Below are 22,579 nucleotides of genomic sequence, written 5' to 3'. Positions count from 1 at the left end.
ACAAATAGGAGGACAAATTGCTGGACAACCGATTATTGTTAGCTGTCATTTATTATGTGTTGAGGCTGAAGGCCTCAGTTGTCACCAAGTGAATGGATATGCTTCTGTTCACAAGTTAATCAAATCATTTAGACAGTTTAATTCAATCGTGGGGCACAATGATGAATCAATAGGGGCAATGAGGTTGAAATATTTTTCTGCGTAATTAAAACACAGATGTTATTACATCTGTTATGGATCACAATAATGTTTTTATTCAGTGAAGGTTAAAAGATATTAACCTCTTTTGCTGTGCTTGTTCATATTTTACTTTTGTGCAACTGTTATTTTAAGTTGTATTGATATTGCAAAATGTTCCAATCTCAGTCATTAATTGGTTATACTTATAGGTTGTATTGCATTGCATTTTCAATTTGGAACTAGCTATATTTTCACAACCTTTAACATACATTTAAAACAAATTGTTCGTCCAGATAAAATATATGCTTTAAAATTCAAAAATAGAATTTAAACTTGTACATTGTATTAGGTCAATCAACTGTGACAATTGGTTGTATGTGTTGTGAATAGTATAATAAATATTAAGTGATCTATATAAAACAACCTTTTCTATTGTATTTCCATAAAAGCCTATTTCATGTCATGGATGATATGACTTTATTACCTTTGACACATCTCATCATTCTAGGCAAGGTTGTAAACCACAGATGGCCCTGTGCTGCACACTCTAAAAAAGAATGTTACAATAGAACCATTTGCCACCATTGAACTGCAAAAAGGCTTCCAGATAGTTCAAAGGTTCCAGATAGAACCCTTTTCACTTACTGAATGTGTTTGTTTTGGAACAAGAAATGTTCCGGAGCAAATCCGTAAACTCAATACTTGTATTATTGGTGTACAATATAGTACTGGATTCAAGCAGTAACTTGAACTTTACCTTTAATTTACCATAAAAGTATTTTTGTTTAGGGAAGTGTTTATGACTAGGTTGGGGAAGTACTTTAATAGCATTTCTACACATTTTACATTTTAGGTTAGCATTGTCATAATTTGGTGGTGTTTATCCAGGTTAAAATAAAAGCATTTTCAGATAATTTCATCTGTCCAAAAGAACCATAAAAAGATGAGACTGTGAACATTTTTCAAAAACAGGCCTAGCATAATACCTCCAATAATCTTTAGACATACATTTTCTTTTGCAAAAAGCTGAAATTCTATTTTTTCCTATTATCTTTTAGACTACAGAGAGCAAAACAATTCCTTCTTTACTTTCATGGTTTTTCCTATGTCAAGTTCTATTTGCAATTCTTGTGACTTCCACCTCAATTTGAGTCAGATAAGAGATGCAGGCACATTTCTGCAGAGAAAACAATTTTTCAGAGAGGAGGTGTGTCACCCATCCATCCTTCCACCCCTAAACAGAGATGTTGTGTTCGCTACAGAGTTTGACATCACAGCAGATTATGGTGATACTGGAGCACTATGAAAATGCATTAACAAGTGATGTCTCATCAAAGCTACATGTAAGTCACGACTGTTTGTTGCAGTACTCATCGCTAATCACTACAATTTTGCCATGCTGAACATCCCATAATCAAGTAAACAAATCCCATTGTACAACAATACTGTACTCACACTGACAATAACAAAGATCAGAATGGCATATAGACATTAAATAGGTTTTATTTTTTAAATAATATTTTGAAGAGGGTTTACCAACAGAAAAACCGATGCTGATCAGTGTGAGGTTTCCAGTTGTCAGTCAGATGAATTTTTTAGAATATCCCTGGGCTAGAATCCAAAACAAAGAACAGTGTACTGTTACATGTTCTTCTCAGCAGAGGTACAATTGCCTTTAATAAGAATCAAGCTTTCCTCTCCCTCCTCCATCTCTCTCTCTCTCTCTCTCTCTCTCTCTCTCTCTCTCTCTCTCTCTCTCTCTCTTTCTCTCACTCTCTCTCCCTCCCGCTTTATCTCTCACACATACACATCTCTTTAACCCTAACCCTAACCCTAACCCTAACCCTCTTTCAACATTAATAACCAGATTGAATTATGTAATGCAACTATTATCCCCTGATGAAAACAGTGGAACGGTTTGAACTGCCTGAAATGTTCTGGTTTCATCATAGCGTCATAATTGTGTTTCAATATGTGTTCGAAGGGCATGGTATATTTGGTCAAAGATGATATCTATATATGGATGGAAAGAGCTTTCCTCCTGTCTGGTGGCACAGAAGGGGGGTGGTGGGGGTGGGTGCCAGCCTGGGGCTGTGCCGTAGGGTTTGCTCTAGGCAGACTGGCACAGCTCACTCCGGCCCTGGATACCAATGCTCCAGAGACCCAGAGGGACTCAGAGACAGAACAAGGGTCCTAGAGATGTAGAGAAAAGGAAATGACAGCAAGTGACCGAGTAAGGGAATGTATAAGAGAGTAGCATTTGTAAACTCACAATACAGCGTCTTCTCTATATCCAAACCACAAGGCATGCAATACATTTAGTTTTAGTAATACACTACACTAATCAAAGCCAAAAATAATTGACTCTTGGAAAAACAATTATAAATGTTGGGGTTTACAAAAGTCTGTCCTTATAGTCTTTGAGGCTATAAAAGACTTGGAGGTGAGGAACTCTAGAGTAAATGTTCAGATTTCAAAAACTAATTTGTGGTTGGTGTTACGCTAAGATGACACAAAACATTTTATTTGGGGAAAAAGAGTGTCTGTGAGTGGGTGTGTAAGAGAGAGGAAGAGAGAGAGTAAGTGTGAGAGGTGAGAAGTGTGAGAGAGAGAGAGAGAGAGAGAGAGAGAGAGAGAGAGAGAGAGAGAGAGAGAGAGAGAGAGAGAGGTGTCAGTGGCCAACAGTTCTTTCTGATAATGTGGATGCACACAAGAAACATGGTCATAAACTATTAAGTTGAATACTCTCTGGAATTCTACAGTACCATAGGCAGTCAATAGCTGTAGCGGCCATACAGTACAATATTGTGTAAAAGTTACAAAACCTCTCTATAAAAACATTTTACTGTTCTTTGGCTTTTGTTCCTCTGATGTTAAAACTATTCCCATTTGCCGTACAGGATTGAATGCACAGGCACAAACTGTCAAATGTCTGTGTGTTTATGTGAGTGTGTGAGTGTGCTTGTGTGTGTGTGCTTGTGTGTGTGTGTGTTCATGCATGCGTGCGTCTCAGGTCTCGCTAGCTTTAAGTGTGATTTGCTCTTGTTGGCATTGGATCTCTGAATGGGTACTTCTTTGCGGTACTGTTAGTTTACTAGCCATACATGTGGGTGCCTGGGTGCCAAGGTTAAACATAATGAAGCATCCACAGGCAGTGGCAGCAGGCCACTGTTTGTCTGCCCTAAGCCTCTGCTCACTGCACACAGCTCCCTGCTGAAATGGGGGCGCTCCTCTTCTTAGGTGCCTTGTGCAAATAAGTCTTCCACTCCAGCTATCAGAGAATGTAAGGGAGCACAAACACCCTGGCGACGGCTCTTTATTCCAGGAAAAAGTGATCATAAGGTGGCAAAGCTGTGGTTAGAAAGTCAAGCTATTCCTTTTTTGGGGGGGGAGAAAAGGGGGGAGGGTGGGGGGAGAGAACGAGATGTGGCATGGATGTGTGCCGTTTTCTGTCTTCTCAAGCAAATCTCCCCCTTTCAAACATCAACAGACAAGATAATAAGACACTCTGAGCACAATTCGGTATTATATTCAGCTACCAAAGACTCGTGTCTTGTCAGTTTGCATTTAGTCTCCCAAGGATGTGACGCTTCTATCATCATCCTGTCAAAGAGAGCCCGGCTGGAACGACAGGAGCGCTCTTTTCATACACTTACTGTCCACATGAAATGGCCTGCACTTATACAGACTCTGCCAAAATGGAGGGAACATTTTCAGAAAGGTCACCTACAGATAAAACAGGGAGAAAAAGAGAACCTTTTATAGATTTATGTGATTGGAGGTCATTCCGAACAACAAAAATGGCTATACAAATGGACAGACATACTGTAATGCATGATTTTGTGCCCTGTCATGTGTCATGATACATTAGAACTTACTGTGCATAACTACTGTACATTATGTGGATCACAGACACGTTTGACAATGTCTATCATTTTGTGTTTGGTGTGCTTTAGCACCAGTAACTTAAAAAAAAGAATTATACCCCTTTAAGTTCTGCCCCTTTTCAACCAGTGCTTATTGCAATCTTAAAATATGATTCAGCCTTTTGACCCCCCATGAAACGATCATAACCAATTGATACCCATGTGCATTGATTAATTTCACAGTCTATTATTAGCAGTTAGATGAGATGGTTTAGCATGTAATTGACAAGACTGTCTTGTGTCCATAAAAAAATACATAGTTTTGACCGAATCAACTATACCATTGAATCTTATTTTCTTAAAAACAGACACACACATGAACACACACGCACACACCCACACACACACATTCACACACTAATGTGCACACATAGAGACACAAGGTACACAGACAGCGCTGGAGGCGGCCTTTCTTGCTTATTATTTTGCGTAATCAGCTTAGTGAACTGGATACACGGGAGAAGAGGGGCTGTGGGTTGGGGAAGGGGGGGGGGGGGCTGCTAATGTAAAGAGGCTTATAATGTTCTGCGCTCAGAATAAGTAATAAAGTGGCACAAAGCCCCTGTGCCTGAAGGAGTCTGCTCAGTACAGTAGGACTGGGGAACGGAGGAAGAGGAAGGCAGGCCTCTCCATCCGCAGGTCCAGGATCTCATTATGAGGATTTCTGCTCAGCGTTAACTTGAAAACTGGATTAATGCATGCTTGCAAAGCAGGTGTCATACATTCTCTAATACGCTCTGAGCGGGCCAGGCAGAAGTTATTTACTTAGCGGAGAGAGCACTGAGGAGACCGGGGGAAGCAGTGATGAACACCATCATAGGACAAACACACACTGGCTGGGAGTCTTGTTTGAGGACATGTAGGCATAGAAGGTCATTGTTTGTTTTTTTTATGTAACTTCCAATCATGTTGATACAACTCGCAATGACACTCAGCACTTCAAAGTGAGTGACAGCGTAATCCTGGGGTTGAGTCTTGGTGTGCATACTGTCAGAATGCATTTTCTAAAATGCATGTTATTTTTCAATGAAAATATTCCAAAGAGCATGGCAATATTGTAAAGGAAATACTGTATGAATATCAATACCTACTTGCTTTCATATTGTCTCTTTAAGTCATTTTTTAGCGTAGGCCCCCATATTGTATGCCACAACATCATCAAGGCCTTCATGTTGAGCACGCAGAGAGGCTCTTACAACTCCAGCTTTTTGACACAGATGGTGTTGCTGTAATCGAAGCGGGAAGGGTCACATTTTCAGAATGGAAATTACAAATCTTGTCTTTGACTTGTGTGGCGTGAACCAGAGATGTATCCCAGCGCCCCTGTGTCCTTCACCACCCTTTATTATTTATAACTCTAGCTCTTTGAGCAATGACCAGTACTAATGCATAACCTTCTGTCCTTCTGGCTGATGCGCTTCCTTTGAAACCAAAGATTGAGGGAAGAAGAAAAGGGTGTGTGTGGATGAGGCGGGGGAGTGGAGGGTGAGAAGAGTGGTGTAGGTGGGTGGGGGGGGGGGGTATAGGGCAGGCAAGATCCAGTCTATCGAGAAGTTATTATGTTTTTTTTCTCTATTTCATATCTGAGGATGTGGAATAACACAACGATGGTTCTTTTTTCCAGGAAATGGAGTTATGCGCTTCAAAGCAATAGTCTGTCCCTACCTTCTCGCCGTGGCGGCAACACAGACGGGTTGTGTGGTGGAAATTCTCCCTCAGCGTGTGGAATGGTCTGTTCTGCCCAGTGTTTCCCCTGCTTGCTCTCACAGGCTTGGGTCCCTCCATCTTTTCAAGAGGGGCCGAAACCTGATGACCGAAAGTTAAACATGGCACGAATCATTTCTGGATTTGGGATCCTGATTAAGGTGAATTAGGTCACAGTGTGTGGAATCCAGAGATTCTGAGGCAGATACATTATCATGGTGAGTGTGTTCTGACGGTGTACAGCATGGGGTGAGGGAGGGAGTGGTGGTTGGAGGGACAGGGGCGGGGGCGGGGAGGCAAGGGGGTAGAAAGTGGGGCGGGGGGGCAGGGAGCATTAGTGTTGGTTAGCCTGAGGGTGTAAGGCTGATGTGTCAAGCATGACGTGTGGGTGTCTAGCCCCCTAAGCTGAACCAGTCCTCCACCCCTACAACAGTCAACACCACCCCCCCCCCTCTCCCTCCCAACCCCAATTGTCCTGCGCTTTTTCTCACTTGACCAGATACAGAGTGGGAATACAGACTCAATTTGGACAAGGAGTCCTCAGCCTGATGCTAAAATCTGTTTCCATCTTCACTGTGTACAATTGTTTTCATAAAAATGGGTAATAATTAAAATGTGAAGAACAAATAATATGCTTTTGATGAACCTATCTATGCAGTACCGATTATGTCAAATGTGTATCTGATATTCATTACATGGATCTATATAGCTTTACAACTTCTCCACATGAGACAGGATGTATGAGGTATGGGGTGGGCAGGGGGAGGGCAGAAAGATAAGGATGGAGGGGCCATCAGGCTGAATCCTATTTACCTCAAATATCATTTCAGTAATTTAAGCAAGGAGGAGTAGCCTCCCTGGTGATGGAGGCACCTCAACTCTCCTTGGCTCCTAAAAGGCTTAGAGAGCTCTTTCAGGCAGGTCCTGATCCCGGCGTCCAGCCCTCTACTTATGGCCGTAAAAGGATGAGGAATAATTGTGGATTGTTATTTGTCTCGTTCAACCCTGAGGTAATCAGGTTGACATTGCCTGGTGAATGAGGAGACGGGTCTACCACAGATGTGCTCATGAGCAAAGTGTTCTGGTCCCCAGAGAGCCGTCCAAATGTTGCCTTTCTTTTGCTCTCTCTCTCTCTCTCTCTCTCTCTCTCTCTCTCTCTCTCTCTCTCTCTCTCTCTCTCTATTTCTATGTCTCACTCTTATCCTCTCCTGCACTCCACATCCCACTCCCTTTCTCTCATCTTCTTCCGTTTCTTTCCCTCTCTCTGTCTCTTTTTCTCACTCTCTCTCCTCCCTTTCTAGCCCCCCCCACTTCTCCCTCTCTCCTTCTTGACCTTTGGGATGAGCACTACCTCTCCTCTCCAATTTACCTCCTCCTGTCCCTCTTGTACTCAGGCCTCTCTTCTCCTCTCCACAGCTGAGGGGGAGCCAGGTAAAGAGCAGAGCCAGGCCTCTTCTCTGGCCCAGAGAGCCTGTTGTCCCCCTGTGGCCAGCCCTGAGAGCATAACTAGGGGAACGTGCTCCCTTCTCTGACATGAGCCACATTACCATACAGATGACCAGTACTTAGAGGCCCCATTCAACTGCGGGGGGACAGTGTCTGTTTGTCCGTGCTGTTAACGTGTAGTGCAAGTTAGTTCTGCTGTGCAAGACAGGGCATTTCTTAATGCACATCTCCATGGAAACTACATTACACTAAGATATGCTGGTGGTGTTTGCAGCTTATTGGCTTATTGAACTCTTGTTTATTTTTCTTCTACTTCTGTGTGCACATAGTCCCTTAGACTTTCCCTTATCATTTCACTCACTCTCTCTTTCTTTCTTTCTTTCTTTCTCTTTTTCTTTCTTTCTTTCTCTCTGTCTCTCTTTCTCTCTCTCTCTTTCTCTCTCTCTCTCTCTCTCTCTCTCTCTCTCTCTCTCTCTCTCTCTCTCTCTCTCTCTCTCTCTCTCTCTCTCTCTCCATCTTTCCATCTCTTTTCTTTGATCACGCAAAAATGGGGAACTGCTGAGACGTAAAAATCCAATCCACATCACCACAAAGCCTAACTTTACCTCCGGTGTCATACCCTCACTCCATGTTTCCTCTTATTGGTTGAAGACTTAATGTGTGAGATACGTGTGCCTGCCTGTGATGTCCACCCTTTGCTCTAATGGGAATCAGTTCTTAATGACCTAGATAGACTGGACCTCTGTTCACTATTCACCATGACCTACTGTGGGTCCTTCATCAATGAAATGAGAAGTTTCCAATCAGCCCCACGCCCAGTGCTCGTAATAGTATTACATCAATATTATTAGTAGTGGTTTCCAGTGGGGTCCGGACCCCACAAATTTGTAGCTTTTTTCACCACCCAACGGCCTCTCTACCCTGGCCTCTGGACAGAGTGTTACCCCCACTGCCACCCCCAGCTCCTTTGGAGCCCATCCACCAAAGAGCACCTGGGCTTGTCAGCATCAGATAATGTGGCTGTGTTATTGGTGAGGGTTTTAGAGGACTAATACCTGATGAAAGATGACAAAAAAGAGAAGGTGGCAACGTTTGAAAAGATACTCTTGTCTGCCTTCACCTACAAAGCGTCAAAGGCTTAGGTCCCTGTAGAGTCTGAGCGTATGTGTGTGTTCATATGTTTGCACATGGCTACTGTTTCAATGTCAGAGTCATAAAAGCAAGTTTTCCAACTGCATTAGTGAAATCAATCGCCAAACAATTTGGCCCAATTGACCACGTATTGACTGAGTTAAACCTTGTGTATGATGTGACTTGTCATTTATTTAGCCAATCCATGACTATCCTATAATTCACTAATGCTTGGATTCACTGTCTATTTTTTGACTGCACAAACACATTGATAAAACAATCCAATAAATGTATGTGGTTCAGTTTAAAGCATTCTCCTCTATCTGATCAATTAATTTGTCAATAGCAGTCATTCATGTTGTAATACTGTGATAAAACTGTGATCAATTATGTCAGTTCAAATATTTACCAAATCCAATAACTTGCCTTAAGCATTGACATAATTTCCACAAAGCCACAAAGTGATGTGTTACTACAGCTCTGCAAAATTTAGCAAATGCCCTCAGCTAACCTTTTTGAAGAGACTGGCACGGTTCATGATGAAAGGCTTGAATCGTTCCTGTGGCTCTCACACACATTTGACAACTTACATAAGGCATTTCCTCCAAAATAGCTGTAAGTGTTAAAGCTTCTTTTATGGGGCGAAATTGATTCGCAAAGTCACTGGGGGGCAGAAAGCTGGCCCTGACACAAAGCCTTCAATAACAGCCATTTCATTCAGATGGTCAATGTATGAGGCAGCTGCATTATAAAAGGTGGCCTGCTGATTGCTTTATGAAATCCGGGCTAATTGTTTTGTGTGTGTGTGTGTGTGTGTGAGGAGAGGGGAGGGTGGGGGGTGGGGGGTATCCTTGGGGGCAGCACTCTGCATTGAGACAAGCTACAGATGATGTCAAATAAATACAGCTCTTAACACTCCATAGAAATCCCTCTGCCTGCTGCTACTTTCAGAGCCCTCCTCCAGTCAGCACTCTGTGATCAATGCAAAAGGAATTTACTGTAGCAGATATTGGAAATATTTCCAAAGGTACACAAACCACTCTAGAACCCAAACTGATCTTAGTTGTGGAAACAGTCGTAAAAACTATTATATATATATATATATATATATATATATATATATATGTATATATATATATATATATATATATATATATATATATATATATATATAGAGAGAGAGAGAGAGAGAGAGAGAGAGAGAGAGAGAGAGAGAGAGAGAGAAATTATATAGAGATTATATATTTATTAAAGTGTAATAAAGTGGTTCACATAAATATGAATAAAGCAATCATAATAAGGATCCAAACAGCATATAACAAAACTTGACTGTGACTCTCTGACTGTCTCTCGGTTCAAGGTTATCGGTTGTGATTGAGAGAAGCACTGTATTCATACCAAAGTCCCTCCTAGGAAGTCGATCACTAGGTTAGGTAATGAAAACACCATACTGTACGGCATGACACTCTCTCTTCAGTACTGAAGACCACACCTTGCAGTACAACCTCGAATAAGCCCCCAACTACAGTGGGACAAAAACATTGGAGATCTCCAAGATGTTTATTCATTTTATTTAATATACTTTTCTGGTGAATGTCATTTAAGTTGATTTGCTTTATAATATTGGTACAATAGCAGTACATCATTTTTCTTCCTTTAAATAATCTTTAGTGACGGATTTCTAATTAGAAAAAGTTTTATTAATTTCTCATGTCAGAATTGCTACTGTGAGACCTGTGTTAATGTCTGAAAGCAAATCCACTTAACAGATATTCTTATATTAGATAAGCAGGTTAAAAAGAACAAAGGATTTGGTAATAAAAGGGAATTGAAGATGGAGTCCCTCGATATTTCCCCTGTCAGGTTTTAATTTAGTTAAAGGAAGCATACCAGCACCTTGGGGAAAAGATGTGCATGCGCATTTATTTATTATCGATTTCTTTAGCTGGGGATAAATGTGTTAACGTTACAGATATTTGCAAGGGGATCAGGATTTTTCCCAACACACTGCTAAGTTATTGTGAGATGATGCAATGAAAGCGGTAGAGCCCAGTTATTTAATAACCGATCCATCTGCACTGCTTATCAAAAATAATATATTATTCACAACTGGTGGTTAAGCCAGACCACATTTAAGAGCTATGCACTCATTATTTATTCATTGTATTGTCACAATGTTTTGTAAACTATGATTCTCTCATCAATAATGGAGTGGAATGATTTCCCTGATTAGAAAAGTATACCCTGTTATCTATTAGCAAATATCGAAAGCAATGCAAATCAGACCATACTCAAAGCTTGTTTATGCTGTGGATTTATCACAGTTCTTCCTTACCATGCACATTTGTAATCAATCTTATTTTGTACTTCTGTCAAATGATAAAATATTTGAGATATGGTCAAAATACTGTCTGAATAAAGTTTTTTTCCAGTTGTGGTTGCTACGGGGAGGAAATAAAGACAGAAGTAGCTGAGGCAACACTGCACCTGTTCTTAAAACAGACAGCTTCAAAGACCAAAAGCTCTGTGATGCTGTGTATCCTGACCGATTTATTCTTATTTGTGAACATTTATGCCACTGAGTGGGACTGTGAGTGACCTATAATGGGTGAAATAATGGGTGAAAAGAGGCTGAGCTGTCACAATAGTGAGAGACAGGAAGGTTGACAAGCCAGGGAATGGTGGATGTAGCCCGATATCCAAGCACAGATCCACTCATTCTGAGGTATAAGGACCAGCTAGAAGAGAGGTCTTTGTCCCCCTGGGCTTTCAAATCAACCATCAAATGTTTCAGGTTCATTTGGTAGGTCATCCAATTCACCAATTATTTGGATTTTATGTAAAGCTGAGATGATGTTGGATGGCGTAGTGGAGTTTCAGGAGGTAATGCAAACGTGCACAAGCACGCACACACACGCACGCACACACGCACGCACGCACGCACGCACACAGAGAAACAGGCACAAGCATACTGGCAAAGACACATACTGGGTAGGCAATACGACATACATGGCAATACGGCTGTACAACATAAATATTCAATCTAAGACTGAATGTTGGTTTAAAGAACACTCAGGAAACTGTTGCTTACTTTCAAGTTTGACCTGAGATTTCTGCAGTAAAATTGTTTCTCAAGCAGTCCTTACAAGTTGTTACAAAATAGATTTTTGATTAAAGTCTATTTAATTCATTAAGACACAGCATAGCCTAGAGGTACATTGAGTTTAGTTAGTCTTAAGACATTCTTCAACTGAAAAACTTAGGGATACGGTTTACTATTCAACATTTCCACACAATTCAAAAGTTTGTTTTATCAGGCTGCACTCATAAACTACATATCAACATGCAAGTAAAAAATCATTCTGACTCCCCCTGTGTGAAATGTGAGATATTGAGAGATGAACACAGTTTGCTGTTTATTCATCTGAAGTTGGATAGAAACTCTTAAGAGCTGACAGACATGTTTCCCATCCCAACACCCTGATAATCAGGGAGATTCAGTAGTCCCTGATAGTAAGGGTTAGGATTGTTTTTCCCTAGGTCCCCTAAACCTGTGTGTTAGCTCTGGTCCCACCCTGGAGGCCACTGTGTGGAGCGTTCCCTCCAGCCATCAGCAGACTTATTATCATGTCCCTGTCTGCCTCCACTATGCTCTGCCCTGCCCTCATTGCAAACTGCTCTAATTATGTCTCATTGCTGCAGGCAGAGAGAGAGAGAGAGAGAGAGAGAGAGAGAGAGAGAGAGAGAGAGAGAGAGAGAGAGAGAGAGAGAGAGAGAGAGAGAGAGAGAGAGAGAGAGAGAGAGAGAGAGAGAGAGAGAGAGAGAGAGAGAGGAGAGGGGAGGGGAGGGGAGGGGAGGGGAGGGGAGGAGAGGGAAGGAGGGGGCAGTGTAGATGTCTGCTGGTACTCAATGATGTAAATGGATGAATAATGTGTCCCCTCACTTAGCTGTGGTGCTCCATCCCTCAGATGTAATCGGCTCCGTCGGGGAGCGTGTGCCAAGCATTATCCCACATCAATGGGACTCTCAGCTGGACGAGTAATTTATTCAGCGCTGATTGTGAAGCGCTCTGCGGCGGTTATGAAGCACTTAAACATAACCCCCCCCCCCCCCCCTGTACACACACCTCCCTCTGTACTGCGCTACTGGAAGCTTGTGACATGATAGCTTGGTTTATTGTGAGAATGCACATGTTTGTGTCTGTTTTTGGATTGCTTTAGAGGTTAAATGATGTTTTTTTTTTTTCTCTCTCTCTTTCTGTCCTTCTCTATCTCTCTCTCTCCCAGGTGCCCGGGAAGGCTCTGTTCAGTCAGATGCCAGCAGCAGTCCCTCAGAGCAGGGTGGGTTGGGTCATTCTCACCCTGCCTACTCAGTAGGACCCCAGGTGAGTCTGCCACACCTGCCAGCCTCTACAGGTTGCCCCATCGAGGCCCCAAGGGAGCGTGCACTCTCAGGCCAGGGCATAGGAAATGAACTGAATGATTAAGCCTGCCATGCATTTACAAGGCTTCTGACACTGAGAGGACTGATCTACAATCAGTTGTACCATTTGATTGAGACTGCATGGACACTATGCAAGCTCAGTTGCAGCTGATTTTGTATCTGTGAGCTGCTATGCAAATACCTCCCCAGGTTTGTTCCATCACGCATACGCTTCCCCAGTCCCCGTCAACAAAGACTTCCAACCCTCAGTCTCGCTGGAAGGCTTAATAAGACAGTCGACTCTGATTGGATTTATTGGCATTGTGGCTCAGTAGTGTTTAATGAACATCATCTCATTAGTGCTGTGTGCTGCCACCTCTGAGCACACACACACTCTCTCTCTCTCTCACACACACACACACACACACACACACATACACACACTCTCTCTCACACATACACGCACACACACCACCCAGCGTAGGGTTCCCTCAACAGACACAGCTGCTAATGAGGTCAGTCTCCCTGCACTCTTTCTCCATGAAGGGCTCCACATGCACTCAATCAACCCTCATGAGGAGAAACTGAAGGGGAGGCATGAAGGGAACTCTGTGACTCACTCCTCTGTGAAAATCTCAATCAGCTTTTCACCAGTTACAAATGAAGTTTGTGAACAATTCATGGCATAAGACAATTGTGTTCACTTATGTGCAATACATAGAAAGCACATAGAAAAAGAATACGTGTAAAAAATGTTATGGATATTTTTGAGCAGCTGCAATGTGTAGATTGTGTGCAGCCTGGCCTCCCTCTGTCACAGTCTAATATATTAATGCTGTCAGGCTAGGCTCAGTGAAGCTAACACTTTTCAGAAACAAAGACTCTCCGCATGCCATAACCAATTCGCTTGCTTCTGGATCAATATGTTTTGATAGATCCTCGCTACAGAGCCGGATATTGTGCGAACAGCCATTATCCGAGGGCAGTTTACCCAACATGAATCCACCTTACCTCCTTTCCTTCTCGCAGTTAGGATGACAAAAGTGTGCTATCTGGGTGATTATGGGCAATTTCTCAGTGCCAGAGCTGCCAGGTGGATAGAGGGGCGCGGTGCTCCCTGATGGGCAGAGAGGCAGGGTTCCTCATCCAGACACCAGCCCCCCATCCAGAGCCCGGCTCACAGCAACACACGTGTCTGTCTGGATGCCCTGGGAGCCCACTCCTCAACACCAGACTGTCAGGCCTGCCAGACACATACTGTAGCTACAGACCAGAGGCCCCTCTAGACCTGGACAGAGGAGAGAGAGAGAGACAGAGAGAGGGGGGGGGGAGGGGGAGAGAGAGAGGGGGGAGAGAAAGGGGGGGGGCAGAGAGAGGGGGGAGAGAGAGAGGGGGGGGGAGAGAAATGGGGGGGGGGGTAAGAGAGAGGGGGGAGAGAGAGATAGATTGAGAGTGTGTGTGTGTCGGGGGGGGGGGGGGGGGAGCATAGTTAGTTTAATACCCAGAGAAGCAGATTAGGCTCTTTCCATTACTGTTTTTCTTTGTTTTCTAGACATTCATCTCCCTTGTGTGTGAGGGTGCAAGTTGACAAATCAAGAGACACATTCATGAAAATGAATGTATGAAAAATCTATTATCACACTTCAGTCAAAAATTTCAGTCCTTGTATCAAGGTTGAACAGACACTTCACAAAAGACAAGCCACACAACACAAATAGACAAGCCATACAACAAGACAAGCCACACAACACAAATATTGAGATATTTACTAGACTTGTGCATGTGATGAAACTATCCGCTATGTTACGTGGCATTGTTTTTTAATGTCATTCCCATCTATGTGGGCTAACGCTTGTCGTCTTTGTCAGATGACAAAATCTAATTTAGGTTGACTCGAAGATGAAATGTTCAAAGGCTGTCTATGATTATCTGCAGCTACAATTCAAGATGAAATTTAGTTTACGAAGATTAAAACATATGTCACTTGCAGCTGATGAGCCGCCTTTGTTCAGGTCCTCCACGGCTTCTTTGAGCTCTCAAATTACTAATTTATCATTAAACGTTAATGACGAATGTGACTTTGAAAGTTGTCAAATATTGCCAGACATTCTTGACGTTCATGTTTTCAATTGTCATGAAGCTTGAAAGCAAATGACGACGAATACGTTACAGTATGTAAAACTCAAATCATCGTTGTGATGTATTTCATATAAAATTATGTTGGGGGGACATCTAACATCTCATCACTGGACAGAATGCCACTTTGAGGCTATTAGCCTATCTTTATTCATCCCACAACTAACCACCATTAAACACATAAGCAATCACAACTATGTATTTTCCATCCGTTGGGCCTCCCTGGACTGAGTTTAAAACAATGAGACATCGCATTTCCTAAACTGCGATTGCGTCGGAGAGGTTGCGTGGTTTCCGCACCACAAGGATTTATCTTAGTGACACTGCTGTCACCAGCGAGCAGCCGGTGCGTGGATTACGAAGCCGTCTTCGCACCAGTCCGCCCTTCCTCTCTCCGTTTGCTGCACATGACACAACATGCAGAACCGATTCAGAAAGCTGACAGGAGGAGTTAAAGCCTCGTGGGTTCAGGTCGCCACAGAGGAGTCACCGGGGCCGTCTGGGCCGCGCAACATTTTTAAGCTGAGAATCGTTTAAGACCTGTGACAAAAAAACTAAAGCATGGCTTTCATCCATTGTTTTTTGTATAAAACCTTTGAATTTCAAAAAATTCTGGTTAGCCACAATGTCTTCACAGATCTGAAATGGTAGAATTGCAACCTCCCAAAATGTGTTTGTTGTCTCTTTGCAAACCACTTCCTTGTAAAATACATTTGAAGTGCTCCCCTACTCTCTCCTTGGTGATACCCCTGATAGCATATCTTAGATTCCCTGGGTGTGACCGCACAGATTCAGCTCCAGCTAATATGACTGAATGCTGACATGAAGACGCTGATGTACTCTATCTCCCAGAAAAAGGAATAAAATGCTGATTTTTTTCTTCAAGAGAGCCGTGAACAGCCCTCTGGTAGATTCTGTGGTATCTGTGGCGTGTTCATTCAGAGCAAATGTAAACCCTTCTGTATCTCTGAAAAAGAGAATATTTCCATCCTTCTCATTCTCTTCCAAGCTGGATCATTTCCATACACCGCAATACATGTTGCCTGCCACTGTGTAACATGGGCAACATAATAAAGTACATGAGCCGAGTTCAGTCACCTCTGAGATCTGCATTATGGGTGAGCCAATCTGCCTCTTTCATTGACTCCTCTACGCTTGTCTCATTTACTGTAGATTTACTCTGAATATGCGACAGTTGTTCAAAGCATCACTATCTATGAAATCCAAAGGATAGCATTATCCAGTTGCCGCCATGAACTATGAGGTCTTTGTGAAACATAATTTGACATTTGACAGCTGCTGACTTACTGACTGTATAGTACCATACTGTACTATACCTTTTCAATTTTCTTCTCTTTTTTCTGTGTTGGAACGCTGAAAGGGCATGTTAGTTTCCACATGTGCTTGTGTGCTGAAATTCTATGCCTTTATATGTATGTTTGTGTTTGTTCATTCAGCTGGTTTGCATGTTATAATTATGTGCGCGTGTGTCTGTGTGTTGCAGTCCCTCCTGGTAGCTCAACAACTGGCCAACGCCGTGGGCGGGGTGATGTCTGGGGCGGCTCCAGGCCTCAACCAACCCATCCTCATCCCTTTCAACGCGGGCGGGCACCTGGGCGGGCAGCAGGGTCTGGTGCTCTCCCTGCCCACCACCAACATCCAGGGCCTGGTGGCAGCCGCAGCCGCAGGGGGGCTCATGTCCCTCCCACTACAGAACCTGCAAGGTGAGAGGAACGAGGGGTGAGGGGGCGGGGGGCGGGGGGGGGGGGAGCAAGGGGACATGGGGTGTTGAGAGTAGTTATTCTAAAACAAGGGAAATATGGAGATAGTTAAGCCTGCTGTGGGTTCAGGTTAAAATGCTCTGTGATGTTTTTAACTGTTCATGGGAAGAACATGAACACGGCTTATTTGAGTTACTTAGTCATTCAGTTTGATCTTAAGGTATTGTGTATAGTACAGAAAACCAAAGATGGTTGGTGAATTCTCAGTGAATTTGTTCCTTACCGATCACCTTGTTTTTAACCCTGCTACACGGTTATGTATGATCTGTCACACATGCTCTGCTCACGATGTACATTTAGATGTAAAGATGTTCTAAAACAATCTGGAACAGGTAAGAATCCTTCAGGGGGTTGTATTCCAAAAAGCTACCATGCTCAACTTGCCTAGAGGAAGAGCCGTATTAATTACAGGTCAACGTTTTGCGGCACAAAAGCACTTTATGCCTTTTTCAGCGTACTCTCCCCCTCGTTGCTCTCTCTCTTCTCCTCCGCATCCCTCCGTCCACTTGGCTGTACTTATCGGCGCCTTTTTAAACTTTAATGCCCAAGTGTTCTCTTTTGATCATAGTTGTAAATGGTTTTCATTTTAATGTTTAAAACATTGTCTCTTTTATACCATTAGATTGAAGGATGGACAGGGGAAAGCGTGTGTCATGAATCTTAGATGAGGGTCTGGCTAATGTAAGAAGATGCCAGGCTGCATGTAAAGTAGTGCGTGGAGGGAGAGGGGAGGGGAGGGGGAGAGGAGGGGCAGGAGATTACAATAATGTCAGGGTAGCACAAAGTGCTGAAGAGTAACCCCCCCCAAATTCTACTGTATGTGAGGAAATGGATCGACAGATGCCCAGAGTGAGGAAATGTTGAAGTTGGAAGCCCCTAATGGACACAAACATGCATAAATAACAGCATCCATCGCTACTGGGCGAACGGCTTTTAATAAACCCACATCTAGCCTCTGAAGATGCACCAGAGTGTCCCGGAGAAGCCAGGGGCACGGTAATGGGCCCTTCGGCCCCCCGTCTCACACTTCAGTAGTGTCCTCTCTCTCACAGCTGTGACGGCACAGTGGCCCCCAGTGAGAAGTGATTGACAAACACATTGTCAGAAAGTTGAGTGAAGCAAACAAACACCTCTCAATCACTTTTCATCCGTGGCCTACCACTGTACCACCACTTCTACCACCACTGCTAATAGTAATACAGCTCAAGATGAGGCCATTACACATCAATTGAGGTTTTTCTTCTGTAAATAATTCACTCAGTGGGATGATGAGTGGGAGTAAGCAGCAAAAGCAGCTTTTGTGTGAAAGAGGACAAGTGAAAAAGAGAGAGAAAGAAAGAGAAAGAAATGCCATTTTGGCAGATTATTTATAAGTGTGCATCCTGACGGGCAGACTGCCTGTTCACACGTTCATCTCTCTGGAGAGGGGGGGGCGGCGCTGGGCTGTTGAGGGGGTGTAGTGAAGGGACCTCCATGGAGAGGAAGTGACACGAGTCAGGAGTGAAGCTAAATGTCTTGACTGTGTCCAGGCCCCTCTGGCCACAAGGCTCCCCTCCCCTCCTCCCTGTCTGGCCTCATCACAGCTCTGCTGAATGAGGCCTGCTGGCACAGCGCCTTCGTTGTCAGATGGCCCCAACTCAGGCGAACCCCACCCCCCCCACACACACACACATACACACACCCATCCCGCACCAACCCAGGCCTGATTAATCACACGTTTAATGCCATTGCCCCCTGCCTCAGTCGACCATGGACCAGTCAGCTCCTTCTATGACCTTGGGGGGTGAGTGTGTTCAACAGCCAGGCACGCTGCTAGCTAATTAGCATCATATCAGACAGAGACAACTGTGCGACGGTGGTAATAAGACTCCGGGTGGAGACCCTGCCCTGACTGTGTTTGTATGTAATGAGCCGGCTAATGACCGACTAATATACTCGTTTCGCTTAATGGAACAGGGGTGCTGTGTGTATCGTGTGTGTGTGTTTAGTGTCTAAACGAGTCTACCATGCTCTCCCTTAAAGGCATGAAACCAAAGAAGCATTGATGTGATTCCAAGTTGTTTTGATCAGAATGAGATATTCTGTTTTGTGTTTGCTATCAACGTATTTCCTGGACGGTGCTAAACATTCTTCTGAATTTGAACAAATTAGTTGAGCAGGAGGAGGGCAACACCCAATCATCTTTGATCACACAACATCTATAATTACACCCTTAGAGATCACTCTTCTAAGATGCCTTTTGAAAAATACATTTGGAGTAGGAGAGAGCATTGAACAGTCTGGAGGAGAAGAGAAGAAGGAGTGTTCTTTCTATCTGGAGAAGAGAAATAGGAGAGAGTTCTCTCTGGTTTGAGGAGAAGAAGGGAGAGGCAGCCCTCTCAGCTAGTGATGAATAACTGTCATTGTAATGGGGCTGTGTGCAGTAAATTTACAGCGTTGGTTGTTTAAATAAAAAGCGAAGCAGCATCTTGCGGTGGACGCTGTAAACACTGGCAACCAGAGTAGCTGGTTATTTGTCAGAATGATTTATGCCTGGAAACATTCTGTGAGAACAAATTCCCATTGAAACTGAACAAGGCAGAAAGTTATCTTTTGTGACAGAGTACACACAGAATTCTAGCTGACTTCACTGAGGAACAAACTGGGTTAGGCCTAAGGTTCGGGTGCATAAACATGAGGCCTTAATCAAAAAGGTGACATTTGCCACAAATTTCAAATGTATACTTGAAACAGACTTTGAACTCGTGAAGAGAAGGACAAGCCCCATAGGTATACATACACAAGGTCTTTTTTTTATTGAATTGTTCATCTTGTTTTACATTTCTCATGATCACATATGCCGCATTAGCTTACTTGTAGAACAAGTTATATCAGACGAGAACAAAGGTAATACTGCAGGAAGAGGGAAGAACAAGCTGTGGTGTGTGCTCTGTTCTGAGGCTTCTCTCTATCACTGCCTCACAGTAATGCAAGGAGCGAGTTTGTCGAAACTCCTTTTATATTAATAAGGGTATCCCATTATCTGTCAGTGTTTGCCAAAGCTCTGGCATGCGAGGTGCACATCAGAGAAAGAGAGAGAGCAAGAGAGAGTAAGAGATGAAGAGAGAGATTACCTAAGAGAGAGAGAGAGGGAGAGAGAGACATATAGACTTGTAATGGTTGGGTGAGAACCCTGCTCCTCTGTTCTCACCCATAAGGAAATAAGGAGCAGCACTTAGAGGTGAACACAGGGAAACGCCGCCTGGCGTCCTCAGCCCTGGTAATGAGCACAGTTGCGTAGGGAACAGGACCAATCAAAGGCACAGCGACAACGACGCCTGTTTAAAAAAGCTCAGCAGTGGTATCATTCTCAGCAAGGTGTGTGTGTGTGTGGAGGGGGGGGGGGTTAGCTTGATACAAATTAGGGAAATCACTCAACTCATTACAGCTACGAAGGCTGGGCTCCTGGGGAGAAAGCCAAATGTTTCCACGCTAGTTAGTTCAAGTCAGACTCCATCTCCTCCGCTGTGATGCCTGCTGCCAAGCGGAAGGGAGCTTCTTGATTGGCTGGCCCGATGAGGGCTCAAAAGCAAACCTGTGTGCATGGTGTACATATCTGTCCTCTTCAACCCTTCTCTGTTTTGGCACAGGGCATTTCAAACACGCTGTTCAGCACAGTAGTGTTTTTTAAATGTGTCATGCATCAGCAGAGTGTGTGCATGCGTGTTAGAGTGGGTGTGTACGTGTATCAGCCTGTGTGTGTGTGAGATGTGTGTCTGTGTAACTGTGTTTGTTTGTGCATGATGTGTGTTGCTTGTGAGATTAAGGGTCTAACCAAGCAAATGTTGTAATATCTGGTCTTTGCTACATTTCAATAGGTTGTCTAAATCATGACAATATCAGAGGAAGTTAAAGGCTCATTTTTCTGTACGCCTACATCAGCACCTCCGCCTCCTTCATATTATACAACTTGCATATCCCTCATTGCTGTTTAATTGTGAAGTTTTCGCCAGTCGAATGTATTCCACGTTGTCTGTTAATGATTCAACTTTGCTGCGGTTGTAAAACGACTCGCAGGGGAGAGAGCTGCGTTAAATAAATAACAGTGATAAAATGTAGACCTCATACATTTCAAAGCTAATGCAACTAGCGAGTGCAATAGGCGCAGCTGCGCACACAGTCCTGGAGCGGTAATTTGATTGATTTGTTGTGACAGGAGCCAAATAATTGAGAGTGAGAGGTGCTGCAGGAGATGGAGAGCGGGCTGGGGCTGGTTCCTAGCAGATCTGCTGCCTGCCTTCTCATCTCTGCCATTGATATCTGCCACGGGTTTATTGTTTGTCTTCAATAAGCAGCGTGGAAACGTGCGGGGTGACTGCTGGTGACAGTTCGGGTTGGAAGAAAATCCCCCCCCACCACCCCCCCTCCAATCAGAACGAACAGAAAAGCGTTCAAAAGGTTCGAATCAAACGTGCACAATTTCACTCTGGCTCAGACGCGGGTGCACAAACATAGGATTATCCCTCGAGAATTACGGTTTTAACTCGTATGTCCCTTTTGAACTAAGATATGTAAACCGCTTCCACCGCGCAGTGCTTTGCTGTCTCCAAACATGTAAAGAATTTGTTCTCAATTTGTAGTAGAATTGTTACCTCATAAATATGATAATAAGCCAAATTGACTGCAGTGTTCATAACAAAACTTCTTATTTAACTCAGGGATGAGTTTACATATGTAGTTATCTGACTGGCATTGAACACTGGCTTGTGTACACAGTAGCTTTACTTGTCATAACACTGACCTGTCCAGCCACATGTGGACGTTTATTTTTGGGATGGTGGCATTGTCACTCTCGCTTGGAGGGGATGAGAGACAGAATGTAAGAGAGATTGAGAGAGAGAGAGGGGGGGGGAGAAAGAGAGGGAGAGAGAGAGAGAGAGAGAGAGGGGGGGGAGAGAAAGAGAGAGAAAGAGAGAGAGAGGGGGGGGGAAAGAGAGGGAGAGAGAGAGAGACGGAGAGAGAGAGAGAGAGAGAGAGAGAGGGGGAGAGAAAGAGAGAGAGAGAGAGAGAGAAAGAGAGAGAGAGAGAGAGGGAGAGAGAGAGAGAGGGGGGAGAGAGAGAGAGAGAGAGAGAGAGAGAGAGAGAGAGAGAGAGAGAGAGAGAGAGAGAGAGAGAGAGAGAAAGGTAGAGAAAGGAAGAGACAGAGAGCATGGGAAAGTGAGAGGAGAGAGTCCTCATGTTAGTGTTTAAGAGGACAATAACAATGCTCATCAGACAGGCTGTAGCTGTTTAACTGTTGCAGACCCTGACATCTGCCCTCTGTGGCTCAACACTGAGGGAAACTAACACTCTCAAAGATGTAGGATAGACTGTGCCCATCGCATACTGTTCATGTATTGTACCTTCTACTGTGTTGGATTGTAACATGTCTATTTATTCACTAACTAACACAAGAAGGGAGTGACCATTGAAAATGATAAGTCTAATGCTGTCATTAGGTGAAGAAAATATGCAGAGACCCCAGACATTATTTGAAACAATGCTTTGAAACAGACATCCTTTTTACCTAAATCAACAATACACTTTTCACAATAGCCTAATATGCCAGGTCTCATTCTAATAACTCCTAAAACAATGATAATACATCATCATCAGTGTTGTCACCACCCCATCATTAATCCAAGGTAAAAGGAAAAAGTTGACTGTGCTAAGTTGCAAAAAGAAATAATCAATCATGAATTTTTAAACAAATGTTATGTAATTCATTTAGTCTCTGTTCCATTTTTTCAAATATTAGCATCAAGGCAATTGTTAAAAAAGACGAATTACTTACACTTCTTGTTTTCTCATCGAAAGATTTTCCCTCCTTCTATT

The 22,579-nt window shown here is 43.5% G+C and overlaps 1 protein-coding gene across 2 annotated transcripts in view; it reads left to right on the top strand.

Annotated features, from left to right (window-relative positions):
• Positions 1 to 22,579, top strand: part of pou6f2 (POU class 6 homeobox 2) — a 60,496-nt gene that overhangs the window by 1,106 nt on the left and 36,811 nt on the right. For both annotated transcript variants that reach the window (XM_084703621.1, XM_084703620.1), the window contains exons 2-3: positions 12,674 to 12,771; positions 16,450 to 16,669. In XM_084703621.1, the coding sequence (XP_084559747.1) occupies positions 12,674 to 12,771; positions 16,450 to 16,669 (318 nt within the window). The remainder of the gene's footprint in view (positions 1 to 12,673; positions 12,772 to 16,449; positions 16,670 to 22,579) is intronic.

Source organism: Hypomesus nipponensis, chromosome 8 (genome assembly GCF_054491055.1).
Source record: "Hypomesus nipponensis isolate SF chromosome 8, ASM5449105v1, whole genome shotgun sequence".
Classification (NCBI taxonomy): Eukaryota; Metazoa; Chordata; class Actinopteri; order Osmeriformes; family Osmeridae; genus Hypomesus; species Hypomesus nipponensis.
The sequence above is the reverse complement of the archived record's forward strand: the minus strand, read 5'-3'. Positions and strand labels throughout refer to the sequence as shown.